This window comes from Ursus americanus, chromosome 9, assembly GCF_024610735.1.
Source record: "Ursus americanus isolate L20-20 chromosome 9, mUrsAme1.1.p, whole genome shotgun sequence".
NCBI lineage: Eukaryota > Metazoa > Chordata > Mammalia > Carnivora > Ursidae > Ursus > Ursus americanus.
Window position 1 is genome coordinate 25,442,685 of NC_142135.1, and position 18,556 is coordinate 25,461,240.

Sequence of the window (18,556 nt, forward strand, 5' to 3'; positions counted from 1 at the left end):
GGAGAAACAAATATCCTACTAAAAAATTCAACCCACAAAACCTAGCGAGAAACAAAGCAGGTTTATTATTTGAATAAGCATATTTGGAATATAATGAACATTGCAGACTGCCTATGAAGGATACTACAAAGACCAGACAGAATCTCATACAAATTTATAAAGAAAGAACAAATAACTCTTCTTTTATCTCTTTGAGAGACATACTGATGTAACTTACATCTGTATACCTTGTGACTATACCTTGTAAGAACCCTTAGTTAATTTCTAAAGTATGTTTCCAGAAGGCCAGCAGTCTTGCACTGTAAAATCAAAAGGTTGGGCCTATTATGTTTGAAGAGAGATACCCTGAAGGAGGTTGCTGCTCCCTTCCCCTTTATTAAACACAGAAAATCTCATTTTACACTTATATTTAGCCAGTGAGCCATTCACTTCAAGATATACACATAAAAAAAAAGATAATACAGAGCTCTCTGTGCAATAGGGAATTTGGTTCTTAATCCCAAATCCCAAAACCGGCCAGTTAGATTGAAATATATGAGAGAGTTAGTGAGCAAATCTGAACCATATTGAGGTTCTAAATAGCTTCAAGCCTAAGCCAATCCCAAGACAGGGTATTTCTCCCCATGTTCCTAATCTGAGTTTTAAGACCTTTCTGATTAGGGAAGAATTGATCTGTCCTGTTAGGAAGAGAGATAAAAGAGGAAGAAGGAAAGGGTTCTCCAATGCAACTGATATTCTCCAGATCTTCATAGGCCAAAGCAACAATCTCTGAGCCAAGCCCCCTTAAGGAAAAGAGAAGACAAAAACTTACAAAGGTAAAAAGAAGTGATTTGGGAGGAATCTAATTAGAATAGGGTTTCTTTTTTGTGTGATGATGAATCCTATCCTAGAATTATGTTTGTAGGTGTATAAAATAAAATAAAGCACATAGGCATGAAAGATAAACTGATTATAGTGGAACACAGTTATCCAAGTACTTAAAATCTGTAATTGAAAAAACAAATTTTGATGTAATAATATATTGCTTCCTAATTATTGCCTTAAATTGTAACTTCTAGCAAGTCTAATAACCACTTCATGATAAGCACAAAGAATATTTTGAGGTATCTGCAACAATTATAATGTAATATAAAAACATCTGTAATTCCTGTCGGTGACAAAGTCCCAGTGGTTTGCTGCCTACATTTGAAATTAAATGAAATGGTAAAATTCAGTTAGAAAAAAAAATCATAACTATTGAGAAATATAAACATTTTTTTCCCCATCCAAATTCATGAAACAAGAACCCCTGAGTTGTAAGGCAGAGGAGAAGATGGGCCAATTTTTCCTCCGTTTCACTGCGAATATTGGCTCTTGTTGCCTCCTGGACTTCTAAAGGATAAAGAGTCCAAAGAAGTAAAGGACCACATCCACATGGGTTGTTAACACTGCACACTGACCCCAACCCCCCCCCCACCGCCATACACACACATCCCTCCTGGGAAAACAGCTGAATTGAAGGTGTAGATCCCTCTGCCTTTGAGATGGAGTACTCTGCTCTTCATCCTTGGGAAAATGAAGAGGAGAGGAAAATAAAAGCCACAAGCTCCTGCTAGAGGGAACAATGCCCAGGGAGAGTCACTAAATAGCATTCCTCTCTCTCTCTCTCTCTCTCTCTCTCTCTCTCTCTCAAGGGAAGAGCTTGGCAGAAATGCGGAAGTTTCCTCCTGCCCTTTCTCTAAACTTTGTATTCCTTCCTGGGATTGATGAGATTATCTCATCCTCCTAAGGCCTTTATGAAGCCCTCATTATATCAACTCCAGAAGATTCTGTGGGGTCAGAGAGTTGCTTAATTCCTTTTATCTAGACCCACGCCATATAGCATATCTATCAGACATTACGTGTTCCAGTTCCTGTTTGAAATTTCCTCTTCTGAGGCTGGAAGTAAACAGTAAATAGTGAAGCTGGGATTCAAAACTAGATCTTGTTGATTACAAAGCTATGGGTTTTTTATAGCATTTGCTATGCTACCCTAAACAAATGGTTTGAAAAAAATCTGAGTTTTACATTCCATGCATTTAGTCAGCAGCAAGATAGAAATATACTGTATATTTTAGTTTTCCTAACATTTATGATGTATTTATTAGAAGTCCATCATATAAACAGACACTATGCTAGGCTCCAGAGGTATAAATAGTGTATAAAGGACGTGGAAGCTTCGATTTAATAAATTTTTAGAGTTAAGAGATAGAGAAAGACACTAATCAAAAGGGCATATAAATAAGTGGCTTTATATAAATATAAAACAAGTTGTAATCAGTATCCTCAAAGTAATGGGATGAAGTATGATGGGGTCCTCTGAACTAGTCTGGAAGTCAGGGAAGACTTTCCTGAGAAATCAGTTTGTGAAGCAATCAGGCAGGAGTAATAAATTGACACAGAGGATTTTTTCCCCTCTAAGCTCATTTTGTACTAATAGCTGTTTTAAAATAATTTTTTAAACAATAAAGGATTGCCATCACTTAAAATCAGTGAGTTAGAAATAAGAAACTAAGGAATGAAAAGGGATTTTAGTTTTTAAAAAACACCAATAATTCAACCAAAATCATTTTAAGAACTTGTCTTCCCGTATACCCTTTTCTGTAAACTCATAGATTAGTGATTGCTAGGGACTTGGGAGTATAGGAAATAAGGAGTGACTGCTAATGGGGACAGGAATTCCTTTGGGGATGACAGACATATTCTAAAATTAGAGAGAGGATTGGTTATACAACTTTGTGAATATGATAAAAAAAACAACAACAATAATTGTATGCTTTAAAAGGGTGAATTTTATGGTATGTGAATTATACCTCAATCTTGAAAATGAGGTTAAAAATGAGTGACATAGGTATCACTGATGAACTACTAACATCCATTCTATGAGTAGAATTTGTATTTGGTAGCATAGCAAATCTATCCAAGGAATACAGCCATTCATAAGTCTATGTCATAGGGTGATTCTTCTTTCTCTAAGAACACACTCTGATGGAGAGCACAGCTCCTCGAGCACTGGGGCATGAAGAGAAGGCCTTCCTAGCCAGCAAAATCAAATGAGTGAGTCCAGGCAATCAGTGAGGTCACAGATGTAGAAGCTCATATCCTACTAATTTTAGTTAGTGAGTGATTAAAATGGTTTACAAACCACTGACTACAGCATGGAGATGGATTTTTTTTTTTTAAGTGTCAAACAGGAGTGTGGAATTTTACTGCAAAATTAATTCACAAGTAATAAAGACCGATTTTTGCTTTTTTGTTTGTTTGTTTTTTTAGATGAACAGATGAGGCAATAGGAAACTCAGGGCAATATTATCTTTAGTTTTCCAGATAAATAAATGTGAATATATGAGAACTAATGGAGAAGAAAATGAAAATCAAAATAAGTTCTTTAAAGTAACAGTTTATAATTTAAAGAAATATTTATTACCATTATGCTAGAATAGCCTTGTTGGAGGCTTATCATCTAAGACAGATAAACAAAATGAAATGCTTATATAGGAGACATGAAGAGAAGCATGAAGTGAATGGCTGAAAAATAAAGAAATGAATGGCTGAATAAAATTTTTTTTTTTTTACTAAGAACAAAGTCTTAAAGGAGAGAAGAAGCAATAGTAATTTTAATCTTGAAGTCAATACTGGAATATTAGCTGTCTGCATTATAAATTCAATTCCAGTCTTTAAGAGTTGTGAAAGGACTTCTCTAAAAAAAAAAAAAAAAAAAAAAAAAAAAAAAAAAAGGGAGATACAGCTTTCAAACACTTTCTGTACCAGGATTTTTGATTTGTGACATTCAATCAGGCTATATCAGGGCATAAGTAATTTACTAGAAGTGGGCCTGCACTTTTGTAAGGTACAGCAGTTCTTTCAAACTGAAGGAGTCACAGGCCACATCTAGTAAATTATTGATTTAATATACCATATTGCTCTTTTGTGACCTACAAGGATTCATCACTTTCAAAAGTACCTACTTGCTTTGTGAGAAAAATTTATACATTATATAATAATTTTCATTATAGAGTATATTTGATAATAAATTATACATTACACAAGTGAAAAGACAGATTTGAAATTGCAAGTAGCTTGAGGCTGTGTTGCATGTATTATTAAGTCCCTAACGTGGACATTCAAATAGTACCTCTTCCATAAAAATGGTTTGGGATTCTTCTATTTCACTTACTAGGAAGTTACTTCTTGTTCTCCTCCTTCTTCTTCAGTCTTCCTCCTCCATCCCACACACATGATCAAATCATAGGAGGGAAGTCCTTTTCACTAAATGACTAGAAGTCTTGAAACCCAGTTGCAGACTCATCTTCTGATTTCCCTGGAAATACCACATCTGTCTACTGTATCCCTCTTTCATATTCCAAGAGTAAAACATGCATACAGAGTATAGTTACAGTATGGGCACATTTTACTTATACAAATCACACCATATAAATTCAGCCAAAGAGAATTAAAACAAACAAACAAACAGAAAAATGAGAACAAGAAAAATCATATAAAATTAAACTGTACAAGTGATGTCCCTCACTCAGTGGTGGTGTGCTCCAGATTGATAAAACGTTAGCATGGATTTGCTACTGTCAAATGGTAGACATGAGTTTGCTATTCTCTCGGTGGAACTCAATATCCATGTGGCTCTCATACTGTAGGAGTTCTGTCATTGAACATATTTCCAATGTTTAAAGATACATATCTTTCACATAATATTGCCTCTAAATGCAAAACAACAGTGATTCCTAGTAACCAGAAGATTTCAATCATAGAAAGGAATAGAATAGGCTTATATGGATTTATTAAGAGAGGGTACGTCTCAGTTCTGTCTTGGATTTAAGTAATTTCAGCAAAATGAAATGTTTGTGTTACTTGCTGACTGTGGAACAACATTTTATAGTAGCCTGCCTGGTCTTGCAAGCATAGTTCATTCAGTCATCCCACAAACATTTATGGAGAACATAATGTTTATCAGAACTGTTCTAGGAAGAGAAGAGAAATATGGTAAGACTTGTCTGTTAGAAAAATCGTTAGCAGTTGTGAGAACTTGGGGATTGAACGGAGCTAGTTGTCTATCATAAGAGCCCATGTGGAAACTGTTGAGAGTCTGGATTGTGGCAGTTACAGTGGCAGAGAGGAGAGCGAGACTGATAAGCTCTGTAAGGGAACAAGCAACAAATCGATGTATTGGATCCCACGAGTCAGGGAGAGCGTGTCAAGAATAATAGTACTTTATAATAGGCTAAGTTTGACATTTTATATCTTTAAAATACTAAGGCTCTATGTGCATACATAAAACGGTTCTTTAGTACTACAAAATTATAATCAATTACAGGCAATAATATGTTAGAATTATTGCCAAAGTGATAGCACATTCTGGAATCATCAGTCCGGCATTTTGCAAAGTGTGTTCCAGGGAACATTGGTTCTATGAGATGTTACACTGAAACGGTCTCCATGATCAAATAATTTTATAAGTAAGAACATGACATTCCCTGGATCTTACTGAAGTATCAGTGAGGCCACATAAAGAACTCTTTTTTCTTTTACTCACGTATTTCCCAAACTTACTTAGTCATAGAACCATTTCTTCTCCTAATTCATATGTTCTACAACAATGTTATTAAATATAGATTTAAGAGGTAGTCATATGTATTAAATAAGTTATAATCAGTAACAGGTACAGATGAGTTCTTAACATTTAATGCATTCCAAGGGACATGGGCTATTTAGAGAAACACAGCCAGTGTGACAAATGGCCCACAGTTATAAGTCAAATGGGAAAAATAAGCATAGCATTCAAAGTCTTGATAGGCTTCTAACTTCTGATTGTTAACAGAGCCAGAAAAATAAAGGCTGCCCTTTCTGTAATAGCCAATAAGATGAAATTAAAACAGGAAGAGAGAATATGAAAAGCTTCTAGGAACCAATATTAGGAGAATTAGTAAAGTTGCTCTGGCTTAGTCATTATTGCATTTAGATTTTTAAAAACATAGAACTGATTAAAATAAATCTGTATCTCAAAACATAGTTAATTTTCCCTTATTTGTATTATTTGCAGACTGCATAAAATACTGTCAGTCACTATAGTATTTAACATAATTGATTATAAACTAGGACGTGCTATAAGCACTGATCAGAAGAAAGGTAAAATTATCGCTACTGGTCCAAATAACAGATCTAACATAGTACTAATTACCCTGAGGACATGTGATTATACTGCAACTTTGTATATATTCATCAGTGGTTTAAAAAAAAAAAAAAACCTTCACATTTTTTGTATTTATAAATAATATTTTTAAAAAGCTGTCCTAAATGTCCATTATGCAAAATAAAATATAAAAAGCAAATTGAGGCTGTCAGATGCATATTAATGTGAAATGGCAGAATGTTTATGACTAAGTCACAAAGCTGAACTTGAGGTAGAAGCTCTCATTTCTATTCATACTTTCCAAATATAAAAATAAGAACTGTCACATACACTCAAAGTATTGTAATTTTGGAGCACCTTAAAATCAGAAGGAAAGTTAACATAAAACATACTACTCATTCTTGAATGATTCTCTCATCAGTAGTATTATCAGCTGAATAAAGTTATCAGTGCTGAACTCAGAATGTACCAGACTACTCTAATCTCAAACAATAATGAGTGATGAGAGCAATGCATCTTTAGTTATCATCATCACTGTCAATTTGTTGTTCTGTGGAGTTCTAATTTTAGTATGTTTAATTCTAACTATTTATTACCATTTTATAGAACATTAAAAGGAAGAACATTCATTAGCCACAAACGCAGTACAAGATACTGTTTTGGTTGCATGTATGTGTTTTAAATACATTGCTATATTTTAAACTTTGGCCAGGAATCCATCGAAGTGTTTACTTTTTCAAACTGTCAGAACTCTTCTAGAGTCACCTAACACACCACTGACTGCATTCGGCTCTCTTTAAAAGGAAAATCCATCATTAACTCCAGTAAATTCCCAACATATAACTTAAATCTCTGCATTTCTAGTCTCTTTCAACCCTTTTCTCGGGTCACAGAGGAGTATCACTAAAGTTTTTAAAAGCTAATCGCTGGACTTTTGTTCTTAAACTTATCTTTTCCCAAACTCTAGGTCTGCTCCTGATTTTCCCTTTGTAATGAATCCTTCTCCCTGTTAAACAAAACAACAGTAACAAAAATTCACCCAGCTTTGCACCTTTCCCTAACTACTCCCTACATTCTCCTTTAGTTTATGATTAAGGTTCTGATTACTTCTATATTTCTTTATGTACCACTTATTCTTTATCCAACTACAATCTAGCTACCATCTCTCTACTTCACGGGCTAGCAAACTTTTTTCTATAAAGGGCCAGATGGTATTGTGGGATTTGTTGGCCACATATGTCTCTGTCACATACTCCAACTTAGTTTTGTTTTGTAACCCTAAGAATGTAAAAGGCCTCTCTCGTTTCGGGCTGGATTTCGTTTGCAGGCTGTTATTTGCAGAAATCTGCTCTAGTTGAAACTGCTGTATTAATGATACCAAAAATTCCCGTTTTGCTTGGGAGTCCTCTCTGCACAAGTTCAAAGGCAATTCCGGGATAGGCTGAAGGAAAGCAGACTGTTAGCTTTAATATGGGCAAAAGCAGAGGACCCGAAACAGTAGGCTTCCTACGCAGCTACAGGTGTCCCTCAACAACCATGGCCACTCTCTCAACAGTCTCACCCTGTGATACTTACACTGGAGCAGACCAGCCAGCATGCTCTTTAAGCAAAATGGCCCCCTTCTGCAGTAAAGAACAAATTCCTGTCCTGGGCTCACCAATCTGGGAAGTTCATTCTACCTCAGGGACTAAGGGGCAGAGCCAGCAGGCCAGCAGTTAGGCAGAATCCTTCCTCAAGAAAATCACTGGCATAGAGAAGCCCCTGCTCTGTGACACCCCAGGTCCCCAAATCCACTCAGACTCCTTTTTCATTGATTACCACTTTGCAACGCTTAACCCTGTTAAACACTTTCTTTTAATTTCTTCTTCTCCTTTGGCTTCTAAGACACTATTTTCTCTGTTGCCACCTTCTATCTGCCATCGTAAACCTTGGCATTCCCCAGACCTTCTCGCTGGCCATTTTTTTCATTCTACATAGTTTCCTGGGTGATCTCATTCACTTGGAGAATATCAACTATCATCTTCACGTTTTCAGTACCTAAATCTCCATCAGTAGCCCAGGTCTGTCTCATAGCCCAGAACTATAAAACCTAATGTATTTCCCCTGTCTTGTGAACAGCAGAACTATCATCTACAAATTTGCTAGAAACATTGGTTTCACCCTCACCTTTTATAGGAATATAGCACATTTGGAGCTGAGGTAGCAAAAAAAAAAATCTGCCTCTGTGCACCATCCACAACTCTTCTGATTCAAATGTAAGTCATATAAATGGATAAAGGTTGGTGAGAGTATTTTACTTAGATGAGTGGGTGAATGTATTTGTACAGCCATCCCTGTCCCATGTATAAACATACCTAATTTGGTGGCAGCATAATCAAGGTTGATTATGGGTACAGTGTCAAAGCCTGGCAGTGAGTAAAACAATTTCCCACCCGCATATGTAATTTCTCACCATTATAAGAAAAGATGATTATCTTTATACTTTTATCATAAAGGAAAGCAAGGCCACCATTATTACCTCTAGAGATAACACCATTATGATACTATTACTTTATTTCTGAGAAGAGTGAATCTGAATACTTAAAGTTTTATATGACCACAATGTGTTTTTAAAATATTTGACAATGATGGCTCTTGTTAAAAGATGGAAATAGGGGCGCCTGGGTGGCTCAGTCAGTTAAGCGTCTTCCTTTGGCGCAGGTCATGATCTCAGGGGCCTGGGATCGGTTCTGGGATAGAGCCCCATGTTGGGCTCCCTGCTCAGTGGGGAGTCAGCTTCTCCCTCACCCCTCCCCTTTTTGTGCACGCGTGTGCTCTCTTTCACAAATTAATTAATTAAATCTTTTTTTAAAAGATGGAAATAAATCCTATACCTTAAAATTCAATAGCTATAATTTTATATCAAGAAAACATTCATAGTATGATTTTTTAAGTTGTTCTAAAAATATTTTTTGTCATTTTTTATTTCCTAGCACCCTGTGGAAGTCGTTCAACAGGTTCAGAAGGCACAGTTCTGTCACCAAACTATCCAAAAAATTACAGTGTTGGACATAATTGTGTTTATTCTATAGCAGTTCCCAAGGAGTTTGGTAAGTAATATTCATCTCATCATATAGTGTTTCATGCCAAACATGCTTTATTTTCCACTACATGCTATTCAAAAATGTTAGTTTTTTAATGAAAATATTCACTATCCATAAAGTGCTTTATTCTGTAATTCTTTTTAGATAATAGCTTTGTAATAATAAAATTTTGAGGTCATTTTACTCAATCTGAATTTACAGTCAAGTACACAGGTGAACAACAATATAAAAATGAAAACAGGATTGTTTTTAATTTTTAAAAATAAGTACATCCAGTAACCTTGCAAGTGCCTTCATGTTGGAATTACATAAAATGGAAAATTACCAGAGCATAAAGCAAAGTGTGCTCTGCAAAATATGCATAAAGTCAGATATAGAACTATTACAATAATGACAGAAGTATGTACAAAGCAATCATATTGTTTTATACTTTTTAAAACATATTTCCAGGAAGAAAAGATTTTGGTTTTAAGTACCTAGTATCTGGGACAGCAACGAATATGAAAAGACAGCAAAGGACATTGCAGCTCATCTTGTCAACCTGACAATCTGTTCTGCATTGGCACTGACAAGACAATGTGTCCTTTGCTGCCTTCACATTTCCCAGATCACAAGTCTTAGAAGTCACTTACCTGGCTTCTAAAGGTTTTCAATCTAAGATCCAGCTGGATCTCACCCAGGTTAAGCTCTGTTTATGGATGGGTAGGCAAAGGAAATTTAGTGAGCGGTAAAGTATGGGAGAGAGGCTGAAAGTTCAGACTTCTGCAATTTAGATTTACAGCATTGTGTTACATGGGAAAGGATTTGCTACAGCCGTAATGAATGTCTGGGCCTGAATGACAAAGTGTTTTAGCAGAAGGACATGGATTTTATCATGTCAAGATTTTTGGATCACATCTTGACTTAATGTTTCTGCTGATATATAAGATAAGCTGATGCTTCCAGTCCAATTTCTTATAACCTGATATTACCTGTATATCCTCCTCCTTTCTCTTCTGAAACAAGTCCAAGATCTTCAACTTATTTGAGAGAACATTGTCATCAGAAGTGAAGTATTAAACCTTGTGTTTAACCTTGATATGGAACAGTGATGCCAGCATTAGCAAGGTGTCTATTTCCTTACAAACTATTTCTTCTTCCTAGCATATTGATCGGTTAAATTAGAGTTGAGCTCTTTGAGAATGACAGTTTAGAAAGAAAAACATTGTCCATTTAATTGTTTATTTATTTATTTATTTATTTATTTTTTGCCTTCGCTGCCCCCAAATAGTCCTTTCCTTGCTAGAGGGGTTTATAGTCCCCAGATGCCAACAATGTTACATGGTTGTGACAGAACCCTAGCAATGATGGTCCAGAAGGTTGCATGGTTATCTCAGTCCTCTTTATAAGCCATCAATTTGTTCTATTAAATCTATCTTGGGGTGTCATGTGGACAAACAAATTCGAAAGGAAAATCAGGCATTTCCTTTCCTGACACATAGCCATGCTGGTCACATAGAGATATTTTATAGTAGCCTATGTGTGTTCAAAAAGGGAAGGAAAAAGTACTGATTAAAATAAAAGTAAGTTAATGGATTTCTAAAGCATGGCATCTATTGTAGCGAACTTAATGTAAATTAAATGTAAACCTCTTAATGTAAAAAATAATGCAACTAATAATCAGTGGTTTTTAATATTAATTTTTAAACATGTCTGAGATTATTTGTGGGTGAAATCAAATGTACTTTGATTTCTTAGTAAGGAAATTGAATTTATTTTTATAAATATTGCATCATTCTGTATTTCAAACTACATATAAAGTCAGACAAGCTTGGATTCTGATTTCAGCCTGTCACATCTTATAGCTGCCTTTGGACAAGTTACATATGCTCTTTGAGACTCAGTTTCTTTATTTGTAAAATGGAGATCATTATGTCTGCAGAGCAGAGTTGTTGGGAAGAGTGAGTGAGATTCCATATATAAAATATATCTCACATGGTTCATGCTCATAACGAGTTTAGACATGCCAACTTTGAAGTCAGATTTCTGGATTCAGAGCACAATTCATTACTCTTTCTCATTAGATAAGTCACATCATTGGCCTGAATTTTACTTTTCTCATCTCTGAAATAGAGGTGATAAATGTCTACCTCATAGGGTTAGTTTATAACTAAATGGTATAATACATATAAGCGATTGGCAAAATAACACATAATTAAGTCACATACTCACAGAGATACACATGCACACACATGTTCATGTTCACATTTGTAGACACCCCACCGCCACTTACCAAAAATTATGTAATAAAATTACCTGAATTACTGGATTATTTAGGGTCTTAAGAGTAGCACAAATTTCTATTTTGATTCTTCTTCCTTTCATTCTCATAGTTTCCTTCTGTTGCCATTGTTTTATGACTTTTTGGTGTCACTTCCTAACATATTTCTCACTTTTTTCTCTTCTTATCACTTATCTCAAATTAAAATCATTCTTCTTCTGTATCTTTTGTATGCTGACACTCCTAGAATTTTACTTTTTAATCATTTAGCATAATATCTGTCAAATACACTCCATTCATTCATTCATTGAAATTGCGTTTTTTACAAAGGTTAAAGTACTACAGTTGTTACGTAAGGAGAAAATCACATATAATCAACAGCACACATGAAGTCCCGTAACTCACCCATAACGATCATCTACATAATTTTGCATAAGCCGTATAGTCTCTGAATAATTCTAACAGGACATTTTTCTTCTAATGTCAGAACAGGTAAAAGTTTCTTTAGATAATACCAGATGAGGTAGCTTGATTTTTATAGGTCATGTGCTACCAAATTACTTTCATTTATTTATTTTTGCCCAGTATAGAATTGAATTCATATCAGTTAAATGTGAACATAGTATAACCCTACTTTACTGGTTGATTGAATGAATATTATTCTGTCAGTCAATTCCTATCTTACGGTTTTTATAGATAAGAAAATTGTCAATTCATAATGCTTTCATGAGCATCATTGAATTTCATTTGAACTTCAGAAATTAGGGTCACTTTGGTGATATTCATTTTGCAGGATTATGGTTGTTCTATACATATAGAACTAGAATAATTCTGGATCATTGAGTAACATTTGTTGATGTTAACAATTAAGCTATTTCACTTGGATTTGGGGATTTAAAAATACCCTACCTTTCTATTAATAATAAATAATAAAATGTTTTGCTTTTCCTTCATTTTTCGATTTTTAACTGCCAGTTGTTTCCCTTATATGGCTTGATTGTTTAAGTCTTCGTGCAATGCATATTTTTTAGTGCCAAAACATGCAAGGCATATTTTTAATTTTGAATTTGATAATAGATAAGATGCTTTAGAATGTGGGAGAACTGTTGACATTGTTAGAGGAAAAATATCTTTGTTAATATGTATTTATACCTAGAGTGTAGCAGCCAAAATCAAGTTATAGAGAGGGGAGAATTACAAAAGTTGGAGAATATATGTTGTGGACTTCTATTTCAACAATTCTGGCTGAGAAAAAAACAGAAGGAGTTAGGTCAGCAGTAAGGTGGGATATAAGTCAGAGGCTAATGTCTGTGTTTGTTTTCTCTTAGGACAGAAAATAATGGAGTTCTTATTTTAAAGCCCAAGAGAAAGACACGATAGAGCAAAATTAAATATTTTAGGTGGACTAATTGGTAAATCAAGATGCGTGAAACAAGTTAAGGAATGGGATTTAAAAAAAATACTGAAGGACCTCTTTATAATTCAGAAGAAATGACCCATAACTAGTAACATAATATCTAAATTAGTTTCACATGGAATATTACTTTTTGAAATGATTATCTTCCTTCCTCCCCCATCACTTCCCTTCAGTCACCTATTCTTTACATTCCAGGAATTGTATGTAAAAGAGAATGTATTAGTGTCTGAGGGCTGCCATAACAAAATCGCTAACTCGGTGACTAAACAACAGAAATTTATTCTCTCAGTTCTGGAGGTTAGATCTCTGAAATCAAGTTATCATAGTGCCACACTCCCTCTGCAGGCACCAGGGGAGAAGCTTTCTCAGCGACCCTTGACCTTCTGTGGTGTGTAGCTGCATCGCTCTGATTTTTGCCTCTGTCTTCACAAGACCTTTGCCCTGTTTGTGTGTCTCCTCTGTTTCTGTGTGTATCTCTGTCCTCTTTTCTTATAAGGGCACCAGTTGTTGGATTTAGGACACACCCTAATCCAGTATGATTTCATATTAATATTTAATTAATTACATCTGCAAAGACCCTGCTTCCAAATACAATGACATTCTGAGCTCCTGGGTAGATACAAATACGGGGAGTGGGGGCTGACACTATTCAACCCGCTACGGAGGATGAACTATTTTTATGTAGAAAATCCTAACAAAAATTAGTCTATAAAGCATGTAGCAAATATTAGCTGTGTAGACTACAAAGTGACATTTAGATTTCTTGGAGAATTCCAACATGCAAATCACCTTGAGGATATCCAGAATTGTCTGTGGTAACTTAATTTTGTGTTTGGCCTCCCAGACAGTTTCACCTCCTAAAAGGACCACCTTGAATGCTTATTTATTAACGTACAAAGTTTACTCTTCCCCAAGACTAGCTTTCGAATGTAGAATCTTAGAAGTATGCATGAAAACTTCTTCAGGTTTTTCTTCTTCATTTTCCCAGTTAGTCTGCCCTCTCTTTATCTTCTGCTATTGGTGCAGTATCTTGCTTGCAAAGGTTTCAAATTAGTGAATTCCTAAATCACACAAGTTGTCAGACTGGTCTGCTCCTTACAAGGGGCACAGTTACTAAAACCTTTTGTGTATTGCTAGAGGGAGGTTTTTGGTTTGTTTTGTTTTAAGTAGTTGACATCACTTTGAATTTCTCTCCCACTTTCACATATTTCATATTTGTCCTTATTCACAATCATTATTTTTCCTATTTTTCATTGTAGTATTTTTCCTCAAGGTCAATTTAGAAACATTTTTCCCTTGATGTTGCCTACAATATGGGGTTATAGCTGTGGGGCTTTTTGGTTTGTTTCTTTCTCAGACTTTACTGTAACTTTATATTATAAACACTGATAATGATTAGATAAAGAATATTTCATTAATTCTTATTATATTCATTAAATTTAGTATTTCTTTTCCATCTTATGGACTTAGGTAATTACATAATGATTATTAACGCAATTTATTTTTACAATACCATATCTTTCACATTTCTGTATTAACTGCTGGCCTATAAAAAGTAGCATTTAAAAATTTAGATCTTCTTAGAATTTAGAAGGAAAAAAGCAAAAATTGTGGATTGAGACTAATATGTGCACACATGCACACGCACACCGTATATATGTACACACATAAGTGTTTTTTATTCTTGTGGGTATCTGTACTTCTTAATACGTACTGCTGTAATTTTGACCTGCAGATGGAAAGTTAACTAACCATTGTCATCTTGTGTGTTAAAACTAGGAGCCATTCTTTTACTCTGTGTACATTCTCCTTTAAAACTCAAACATATATCTGACCATTTGGTCTTTTGATCTTATATCTAGGTGGTTTTTCAATGATCTATTTTATTCAGCATCCCTTACATAATTTATGTTGTTGTTACCTAACTTTAACTTAATTCAGTAATTTATTGTCACCAATTTTCCCCAAATTGTAGTGACAAATTGTTTTGAGATTATTTTTGTATGCTCATTAGGTCAGTAAATCATTTCATTGGCATTCTGTTTTTCCTGGTGTGAAGTTTTCAGTAATGAATGAACTCTTCCAGTCAGTAAAGGCTTTTTATATCTTATATTTAAAATGTATGATATTTCATTTTTTAACAGTGCATCAAAATCAATGATTAGTATTTGGTAAATATTGAATTTACTTATCTAACAAAGACAAGTGTTCACAAAATGTGTGTTTATTCAGAATGTATATTTACTGTTTATCATTATTTGTTAGATAGATAACTGAAAAGAAAAGGGTGGTCTCTTACTTTTTAAAAATGAATGGTTCTTTTAATTCAATATGAAAAAATGTGTATGTTAATTTTGTACCTATAAGACAGGAAATCCTTATTTTTGAACCCAATATTTTAGAGTAAGTAAAGTGTCATTATTATATATATCTATGTTTATATTATTTAATTCTTTGGGTACTATTTATATAATTAGATGAAGTCATGTTTGGTCATCACCTAGACCAGGTCAAAACTTGGATGTCAAAACTTATGACACCACACATGCACTAAGAAGGTATGGAAAGATATATTACTCATATAATGAGACTTTCTGGGAAGAGCAGGGCACAATTCAAACCTGGATTCAGTCAGATCCAAATTGCTTATGGAAACAAAGCTGACTGGCTTTGGGCTTTATTGTGGTGCTGAAGTGAAAGCTCCTAATAGCTGTTCAGAGCTTATGCAGTTTGAAATTCCCATTCGTTCTAAAGGAGAGTGTACCCTGGATTTCTTATTAGCTTGCCCCAGATAGGGAAGGGGTATGGCTTGAAGCTTGCCAGTAATTAAACATCAAAAATGGATCAGACTTTATCACAGTCCACTCTTGGTGTTTGACTGATAAGTGAAGTGTATCATATTTTAACTTGTCTAAGCCACAGTGTCACGTCATAAGGCTTGCATCCAGAGATTGGTAAGGGACACGAAATTTCCATTGAATGTCTTGTTGCAGAGCTCAGCATTTTGTATTGTGAGAAGTGAAATGATTATGTTAATCACTATCAATAACAACAGAACTCTGAAAAGGATATGGAGTGTCTTAATGAAGCTTTAGTATTGTGGCTTTAGTATATGTAGAGATATGTGTTGCATTGATTTGTATTTGGAATATGTGTGAGACAAGATTCCCCGAAATTTTTACCCATAAGGGGCAGCTGTGGACCACATGTTCAGAAAATCGGGAGTGATACAAGGGTCTAAAACACTTTCAGCTGGGGCCATTTTTTGACCAGGGCATCTGGTATAAGGACGACTGTCCAAAGTTTGGGCAGCTCTACTGATCATCGAGTCTTTTATCAGGAATGTGTTGCTTAAAGTATTAAAGGCAGCAGTTTTCCAGGGTGTTTAATCATGTTGATGATGTTGGTTGTATTGTCTGTAAGGTGTACAGATTCCCTTTGCTGTTTACTCAGTTGATCCCAAAAAGCTGCTCAGGTAGTTAAGGGGTTCAGAAGAGGAACCTCTGCAAAAGCATGGCATCTGGTAAAGAAATAAGGACCAGAAAAGCCAACCTTCATGCAGGAGGGGTAGGCCATAGGGCCTACGTTTAGCCCTAATATGTAGGTATCATTTCCCTTTTTAGCAAGGAGGGCTTAGTGGCCATACCAAACTTGCAGGCTACACTTCCATCACCCAAGGCACAATGGGCAGCTGAATGTAGAGAGCTATGGATTCAGAGCCTTTGAGAGCCTCTGTTTCCAAGAGATCCCACTAGGCAGCATTGCCACTGTAATGGTGTGTGACATGGAGCTTAGAGGGGAATCTTCTTGTACCGGAGGTTCAGGGGCAACTTATGGCTATCGTGGCTGGTTCAGAGACTCCAAGAGCAATGAGAAGAAGTTGCTAAACTCTCTAGAGTAATGGAATCTCTGAGGGATAGCACCTGTTGTATTATAATTTGGGAAGAGTCTAGAGACATTTTTCTAGATGGCCCCATTTCTAGTCACAGCATTAATGGGCTTAAGTAAAATTATAAATTAGGAATATTTTGGCTTAAAATCCAGAAATTCCTAAAATATTGTTTAATAGGTTTCAACACTATGTTGCCATGAGTGTCAGTATTTCTTTCTTGGGACACTAGCTGGCTCAGTTGGTGGAGCATGCAACTCTTGATCTCGCAGTTGTGGGTTCAAGCCCCACACTGAGTGTAGAGATTACATAAAAAATAAATTCTTTAAAAAAAAGTTTATTTTAATGGTGTCAGGAATGGAGTGGCTTTTGGCTGACAAAGTAATTTGTAGGGATTTAGCTGAGGTGACAGGGCCTTCTATTATGTGTGGGGAAATGAACCCCCCTTTTGTGAGCTCCTCATATTTGTGTGTCTTAAATGATTGTGGCAAATGAATCTCCATGAAGGAAGATGTCATCACTGTGATATCATTATCTGTGCTCCTCAAGAAAGTTGGACACACTTATAATTTTGCCTTCAAGATGTGTGCAATGGCCGAGCTATTGAAGACCTCATGGGTGGCCAAGTAGAGGTGTCCTTTCGAAGCTAAAGTTAAAAAGTGTTATGTTCCATCATGGCTGAAGGCAAACTATGGCTGAGAGTCTGTGGAAATTGGTATTAAACAACTTATGAGCCAAATAAATAATAACAAAATATTTATCAGCTGATGATTGGACGGAGCCAGTAATTTCAATAATATTGATTATGGGGCTCTTATCAGGTGGAACTACAGAACCACAGTAATCCACCATGAAGTACCTTTCACTTTTCTGAGGCCAAATTGGGCTGTTAAAGGGAGAAATATTAGATATAAAACCCTTTCTCTAAATAAGTCTTTTATAATGTGTTTCAATCTTTGAAAGCTTTTTTTTTTAACTTAGGTTGGACCATATTAACTATTTTAATTATGGAGAAAGGTCCATGGTGTCTCAGTTTGTCAAGCCTTCAGTAAATGCCAAAGACATAATTTAACTTAGTACATTTTTCTTTAGAGCTTCCATGACCACTATGGGATATTTAGGCAGGGTAATAATTCTGATGATTAAGATAAGGCATACTTTGTTCACTATTTTATATTTCATAGCTCCTTTATATTATTGGGTGTGACTAAATTTACTAGTTCTAAATTTACTGAAATCCCCAGGAATAACTATAATTTGAACCTCTGTAATGTAATAAGGCCATGAAGGTTTGCCAGTTGCTGCACCTCAGTAGATATTAAAATAAATTCAAAATCTGTGCTGTAGAGGTGCAAAAGACAATTAGAGACATTTTATATTTTCACTTTATAAAGTCTTGTAGTAAATTTTTGGATTTCTAATTGGGTCAAATTGTGGATCTCTTTTTCATTTTTTTGTTTCCTCCTCACCTTGTATCTACTTGTTTGCTTAATGGTTAACTAGATATTGTTTGGAGGAAGGGGAACCTCTTTACCCTGCTCATATTTATAAGATTCTTTGTCTAGAAAGTGTCAAATCTATAATATGAGGGCTAGGAGCTTCCCCTGTAACAGTTGTTTCTTTATAGGGTTTAAGGATCCAGAGTTTAAATAGAGTTTTAATTACCTCTTTAATTTTCCCACATAGATGCCATAAGTGTGTGTTTGTTTTTTTGTTTTTTGTTTTTTCTCTATAAGCCTAAGGA

General features: G+C 35.2%; 1 protein-coding gene across 4 annotated transcripts in view; it reads left to right on the forward strand.

The window, feature by feature from the left end:
* The window catches only part of CSMD3 (CUB and Sushi multiple domains 3), a 1,146,349-nt gene that overhangs the window by 914,319 nt on the left and 213,474 nt on the right, over positions 1 to 18,556 (forward strand). For all 4 annotated transcript variants that reach the window (XM_045805628.2, XM_087864412.1, XM_045805629.2 and 1 more), the window contains one exon: positions 9,136 to 9,252. In XM_045805628.2, the coding sequence (XP_045661584.1) occupies positions 9,136 to 9,252 (117 nt within the window). The remainder of the gene's footprint in view (positions 1 to 9,135; positions 9,253 to 18,556) is intronic.